The sequence below is a fragment of the Aplysia californica genome, unplaced genomic scaffold (genome assembly GCF_000002075.1).
Source record: "Aplysia californica isolate F4 #8 unplaced genomic scaffold, AplCal3.0 scaffold00500, whole genome shotgun sequence".
Classification (NCBI taxonomy): Eukaryota; Metazoa; Mollusca; class Gastropoda; order Aplysiida; family Aplysiidae; genus Aplysia; species Aplysia californica.
In genome coordinates, this window is record NW_004797770.1 from 188,690 (window position 1) to 196,313 (window position 7,624).

Here is a 7,624-nt window from a genome sequence, read left to right on the forward strand (position 1 = left end):
CGTTTCTATCCATCAATAACACATCTAGCCAAAATCTTCACAAAATTGACTTTTTAAATGTAGGAATTGCTTCCAAACGTTAGCATTGAAAATCAATAGTTGACGAGACCGTGGGGATTCAGACACTGGGTACTTGATTTGGGAGTTTTAAGGTCGCTCCCCCTGAGGCGAGGGGATACAATATTATGTGAAAACTACACCCTCTTGACTTGGGTTTGAGGATCCTGTGTCAGAATCTCTGCAAGTTTACTAAGAATATTCGGAGTAAATTAAAGATCAGGGAGTAGAATGCTGCATTTTTAAAGTTCATAATCTGTTTGTCAACTTGCTACTTACACCCAGCTGACGAATATCGCATCATACCTGCCATGTACTGTCTTTGTACTTAGCTCGTCTGGACACTTGTCTTGGCCCGATAGAATAGACTGACACTAACAACGTCACCTTAGAAGAGACTGTGCCCACCATCTCGGAACTTTAGGGTGAAATTAAAGATGGTTCCAGTAGGGAACGGAATAGAGGGTGTCCACGTCCCTAGTGACTCGTTGGAGCAGAGGAAGATATGACTAACGCTAACATTACTTAAACGCACTCTCACATCATCACTCATCATCACCATTATTTTATAAAAAATCATTGCTCTCAGATCAATGACTTACATCTATAATCATTGAATCTCTATCTGTAACAGTTACTTATCATACTAAGTATGCACGTAATACACTATTGGACACTATCACACGCACTTTTTTTCAACTGATCAGAGGGCGTCAATCTCATAAAATTGAGCAAGGAAAAAATGTCTCGTTCTTCTCTACTCTTACTTAAAAGAGGATACTGGGATTGGGTTTATTTAAAATAATCAGGGGGTGGGGGGGAGGTGCTATTGATTTATTCAGTAATTTTTCCAAACCTGTTCATTACCCCCCACCCTCTGCCTTTTTATATATATTTACACATGTTTGAATTTCGTATTTCCAGGCTTCAAGATTGCCAAGACAACGCTTGCCGTCTTCAGTCTCGCCTGGGAGAGTGTCACTTGCGAGCAGACACTAGCAAGTCAAAATCGTTCTCCTTCACCACAGAGTCTGATGACGTACAAACACCCCTTACATCGTGTTCGAGTCGACACAGCATCATTCCAGAATCTTCTGTCCAGAGAGAACTCGATAATTCTAACAACATTGGGCAGCTCAGCAGTTCATGTACATCGGGGAGACAAGTCGAGGCCGTCCCACGAAGACAACGAAAAACCGTCATGCCAAAAGAAAAAGTTCGATTTCATATCGGTACAGAAGATATGGCCACTCCAGAAGACTCAGTTGAACAGTTTCACACCGGAGGAGTACATTCAAAGCCCTGTAACGTATTAAAAAACAGTACCACTTGCGCAGAACACCACGAAAAGAATACATCTCAACTCAGAATACACAGTAATAACGAGTTGATAATCAATGACATTCCAACGCTTAATGCAATGCCCAATAGCAGAACCGATTCTAATGTATCAGTCGTCAGTACTTTAAAAAGAAGATTCTTTTCAATATGGCGGACCACGGGCGAGAGGAGACGCCGAAGGTGCCAGCATCTCCGTGACTTGCGCACTATCAAGACATTGATGTGTATGTTTGCCATTTGCTACGTGTGTTGGACGCCTGCCATGACACTCAAGCTTTTGTCAAATGTACTCAATATTAAGGTAGGGCTTTTCAGGGGGAAAGGTCGGGGGATGGGGAATATTTGGCTCTTTGTTTTTTTGTGGGTTTTTTTGTGTTGTTTTGCTGTTTACGTTAGTGCTTTTTCTACTTCCCCATATCGGCACAATTTAGTTTATTTAAGAGGCGGGCCTGTCAGGACCAAGGAGGGCTGAGAGAGAAAGAGAGAGAGTGAGAGAGAGAAAGAGAGAGAGAGAGAGAGAGAGAGAGAGAGATAGAAAGAGAGAGTGAGGGAGAGAGGGAGAGAGAGAGAGAGCGATATTTCCTTCAGGCAGACAGTATTTGATAAAATTCTCCCCTCACGAGCTTGGACTCAGTCTTTTATGTTCGACAGCGAAGTGCCTAACCACTACACCATAGCAGATGCTGGTAAGAAAGGCTACGGTGGTGACGTCGAAAACAAATGTGAGGCAGCGTGGTGAAATCAGGCTCTCGTCAAAATAAAGAAACTCGCATTTTTCCACAGATTTGGACGGGGAAATTTATCGAATTTATATTTTTTGGCTCAACACCTTTCATGCTCTTTAAAGAACACATTTTGCAGTGTATTTTTACTGAAAAACATTGATAAGAAGCATAAAAGATGTAAGTTTTCAGTTTCTACGGACTCAGCACAGGAAATAACCCAACTTTGGCAACCATTTTCTTGCTAATTTTACCTCTTAAACAGGCCTCCCTCACCCCCTTCGATCGCCAATATCTTGACTTGTATTCAAAATAAAAATTAATGAATACTTTTTTCAACAAAAGCAAGATAAACGAGGAGACGTTAAGACCGTACCAATAACTACATTTATGCCCCAAAATTGACGAGCACCTGATTCCACCATGTTGTGTTTACTTGTGTTTACTTGTGTGAAGGACCGACATCACTGCACAAGGAGCATTCCCATAAGCGCTCCGTCCCCTGAAGAGGCACATCTCGAAGTGTGTAGATGCTGACGGTTCCAAGCAATCGTTGATTTCATAGCCTTCTGCTCCTCCTACTAAGTCTTGAACTTCTGCAGGCACCCCATCCAATTTCAAACTCACGAAGTCGCTCAAGATGATATTATTCCGTCTCTTCTTGTTCTTTTTCTCTTTTTTCCTTGACTGAACGTACAATTTCAGGTTTATCAGGGCACAGCTGCCTTACTGGTTTTGCTTTCCCAGCGAGCTCATCAGCCCGCTCATTGCCCTTGACTCAAGCATGACCTGGGGTGAAGGTCCCCGTGATCTTTTTCAGTGTGGTCTTCTTCAGGAGCTCTGTCCATTCAGCTCTAAGGTTCCCACTTTCAATCTTCCTCAGAGTGCTCGGAGAGCCTGTGACAAAGATCACATGTGCTTGTCGAGTTGTAGTGACCCATTTGAGAGCTTGAGTGATTGCCTCTATCTCCATTCCCATGCTAGATGTTGTCATACCGTATGCCCTCTGCTGTTCCTGTACCAATCTGCCACTCATCCCGATTTTTTCCCTCGTTTTAACAGATCCATCCGTGTATACAACCACATCTCCGTGCCTTGAGTTTTCTTCAATCAGTTGTCGTATCTCAGCATCTGTCGCCCCACGCGGCCACTCTCTACATTCTCTGTTCAGTGTTATCACTACGTTCCCCAAAATGTCCCTGCTGTCTCTCATTCATCTTTATCCATTCTTCACTCCGCTTTATATCTTCCAGTGGGCAGACCTCCTTGGTCGTGTTTTCAGCCTCAGCCATCCAAGAAGCTCCTCGTTTAAGGCGATTTCCCTTGATTGCTCCAATGGCTTCGTAAAATGGGTGTTGCTTATCAGCCGCCACCCTCATGTACGCCCTCACCTGAGCCACTGTGTGTCTGTTTTCCACTGACATTAGGCCCAATAAATGCCCCATACAGATCATTGGCGTATCCCTGGTGCAGCCTAGTATGATGCCCATGACTTCATTTTGAACTCGATCCAACTTGTCCACTTCCGTTTTTGTCCAGGTCAATAATCAGAACCCGTAATCGATTACTGCCTCTACAAGCTGCTGATACATAAAAAGCAGTAGCCTTTGTTTCATTCCTGAAGCCGCCATGACCTTCACTGCATTCAAGCCCGTCTTTGCCCTTTCCACAACACCATCTATGTGATCTTTGAAGGATTGACAGCGATCAAAAACCACTCTCAGATACCGCATTTTTTTTACATCTTTGAATATTCTGTCCACTTACCGTCAGCTCTGGGACATCTATCTTTACTATTCGATAGTTTAAAGAGCACCAGAGTGCTGCGGCCTTCTGAAGATTTATCACTGCGGTTGATTCAGCACTCCACTTCATGATTTTCTCAACCTCTTGCTGTAATTCATGTGTCATTTTCTGCCGATCCCGTCCTTGCCTGTAGGCCAAGATGTCATCTGCAAATGTTAGTATTCTCCCTGGCCCAAAGCTGTTCAGCGTTGCAATACAAGCAGTGTAGACATTGAACAGTATGGGCGATAAGGGTGAGCCCTGTGGGAGTCCTGGTCTTATCACATGTGGGCTTGAAATCCATTTACCACATCGCAAAGCCACTTTTCTTTCTAGCATTGCCCCTGCAATCCACCCTACAATCCACAGATTCACGTCACAATCTAGCAGAGCACACATTATCCTCTCATAATTTACATGATTGTAAGCATTTTCCAGATCCAATGCTCTTGCCCCGGTCTTTTCTCCCCTCTGAAAGCCTTCATATACATCGTACGCGAAGGTCCCTGCGTTGATCCAAGTTTCCCTTCTGGGTCTGTAACTCCCTAACTCCTTAGGTAGGTTCCCATTGTTCTCTAGCTCATTCATAAGTATTCTTGCTATGCATTTTTCTAGCACTTTTCCATACACGTTTTGCTTGGTGATAATGCGGTATCCGTTGAGTTCTTTGTGATTCTTCCCAGGTTTTGGCAGTGGCTTTAAACAACTGTGCACCCAATCTTCTGGTACAGTTAATGTCCTGATGCTGCTGTTGTAGTCATCCACAATTTTTTCCAGTTCTTCGTCACTGTTGTGACACAAATATGATATGTTAACTTCATTTCTAAGTAAAACATTTCTAGTAGACGGTTCATGATTTTATAAAGCAACAGTAGCAACCACTGCCCCTCTTAAATTCTCTATCAACACTTCACTGCTCCATTGTTCTGATCCTGACACCTTCAGTATCATATCTTGCGTCGCTATTCGCTATTGAGAGAAAACACAGACCATTTGCATAAATTTTAATTTACATGTTCACGATAGTCTCGCAGCATGCTTCAAAAGTAAGACTTAAAAGCAAAAATATAGTCCTTACCCCAAATTTCAATGGCGATACCAAAAAAAGCATTAGCACGTCTGCAGCCTGAATTTCTTCCTGATGGACATCTTTGCGTTCCCCAGCTAGATTTCTGTGGTTTTGAGTGGTATTCGATTGCTGGTTCTTCAACCTGCAGTGCAACTGATTTTGACGTATGTGATCGTTTTTGTTTTACTTCCTAGGACCCTTGAATTCAGGCAACCACTTTTCGATTTCGGTGGTTCTCTGTAAGTTGTTACAATGACTAGAGTATTTTCATTCTTGGTAGGAATAAATTTTTAACTTTGCCCTGGTGGTTGTCGAAGCCTTCTCTTATCCATTTTAGGACCACCAAGAAATCTTTAACGTGCACAGCTTGCACACGTGGCTTTAGAGTTACTCACTCTCATTCGAGAAGTCTAGTTGTTCGATCTTACCTACCTTAGGATCAAGGGTGTGTGAGTAAAGGAGAAAGGAGCCTAGAGCAAGCCAGGGATGTGATTCAAAGCAAAGATGAAAAGAGGATAGTTGAGAAAATTGAGAAAACTCTGGCGAGAAGATATTTCCTTCGTTATCAGGCTTCGAACTCGGGACCTTTTGACTGAGAGGCAAACACCGTCCATCCAGACCACTAGAGCCCCTCCCCATTATTTCCTGATAGCTTCTGCTTTTTAATCATCAAAAGAACTACCATCACTGGCACCACTTCAAGAGTAATTTTGTTCCTTATCCTACACCATTAAAAACAGAGTAATTAAATGGAAAAAAACTAAACTCATCAATGTGCAAATATTCTGTTGTTATTACTACAAGAAAAATTAACATTCCGTCTTATTCGAGCATTACCAGTATCTGCACTATCTTATCATTGTCACCTGACCTTGTCTGCTTTTTTTTTTGCGTTTCAGACATATTCTTTCGAGACTGTCTCCATCGCTTACCTATTCGCTATCTCAAATTCTGTTTGGAATTTCCTCGTGTACCCGTTGAGAAAGGCGGATCTGAGACGAGCTATCATTGCCACGCTGCCTCGGTGTCTAAGGCGAAGGACTAAGGGCAGTGACCGCTCGGACAGAGTCAGCCAAAATAACGGAGCTCCATCTGTTGAAGGGAAGATGTGCTGCAATAGGACACCGCTCTCAGGAATAGCAGAAGGGGCACAGGATTGACTTCATCAGCTGTCGTTTCGTCAGTGGTTTACAAGATGAGCCCTGCATTCCTGAAATTTTAGACAAAACAAAACAAAAAACAAGTCCAAACTTTGAATAGACCTCACTGCAATAACCTTTATGTCCAACGATTGTGACCATTTCTGATTATCATTGTAATCAATACTATACACTCCCCATTTTTTTAATCCCTGCAGACACGCTAGATTTACTTTCATTTAAAATACTTTCAAAAATTACCTTGAAATTCAATTTTTTTATTCTCTCCACTCGCCTACCCCACCCTATGTTCCCCGTTGCTCCCCGTGTTTTCATTGTTCAACTGCTTTTTTAAAGAAGACTCTTTAAGAAAATATCATAAACCATTTTACTAAGATGTGCATCGTCATAATAATATGTAGACATCTTTGAGAGATGTTTTGGCTGCGTCCCCGAGACGGACTCGATACCCGACCGCTTGAGGTCTTGTTCTTTCCGTCACGTACACTCCAGTTATTGAAAATGCTTTAAAAAAAACCTACTTTCCAAGTCTAGAGAAACGCTCTTAATGTATAATATGTCATTCATTAGATACCAGTACATCTCTGCAGTCTTAATTTCAACAAAATGAGTGTCTTTATTTTTGTTTGTTTTCATTGTTCTACAAGATACAAACAGAACTGAAGTCTTGATCCAATAGTTAAAGTAAAGAAAATTATACCAAGGAAGAAGGCAGAAACTATAATAATAATAATATTACGACCAGTGTGTCATATTTGCGTGGCATCGTGGTGAAATCAGGTGCTCGTCAAAATAATGCAGTCGGAGAAGCCGACATATTTCATTAGGGCAATTTTTTAAATCGATTTTTAAACCTCTGGGATGAACATCTTTTACATCCATTTAAAATCATAATTATGTTTAGGTGGATTCTTTTGAAAAATGTTGATCATAGCCACAAAAAATGTGTGTTTGCAGTTTTTAAGGACACTCAACCTTGGGAAATCATAAGACTTTGCAGCCATTTTCTCGTTGACTTTTACCTGCAACACCATCTGACCCCGCCTTCTTTTTTTCGCAAATATTTCGACTTCTAAGCGAGAAGATTTGTATTTTTGAAATGAAAGCAAGGCAAATAAACACATTTTATTATGATGCCAATAACTCCAAGTGCCCGAAAATCGACGAGCGCCTCTTTCCACCGTGTCGAGAAACATGCGATTATTCTGAGCCCAGATGTCTGAGAGTGCTTAATCGTTACAAGGGTTGCACTTGCAGTCCTCGTGATGTAGGTCTCCTAGCACATCCACATGATTGTGATGGTGATAGCGATGCATGATGATGATGATGATGATGATGATGATGATGATGATGATGATGATGATGATGATGATGATGATGATGATGATGATGATGATGATGATAGTTCACTGCACACACCTTTAATATATTTATATGAATGAATACGTTTACTTTTCAATTGATGAAGTTCTAAAAACAATACGCCCGTT

The 7,624-nt window shown here is 41.7% G+C and overlaps 1 protein-coding gene across 1 annotated transcript; it reads left to right on the forward strand.

Annotated features, from left to right (window-relative positions):
* The first annotated feature begins 734 nt into the window (after positions 1–734).
* On the forward strand, positions 735–7,224 carry LOC118478330. The gene is made up of 2 exons (XM_035971764.1): positions 735–1,699; positions 5,874–7,224. Exons 1-2 carry the CDS (start codon positions 959–961, stop codon positions 6,132–6,134), a joined length of 1,002 nt encoding a protein of 333 aa, XP_035827657.1. The 5' UTR covers positions 735–958; the 3' UTR covers positions 6,135–7,224.
* Positions 7,225–7,624: the final 400 nt, after the last annotated feature.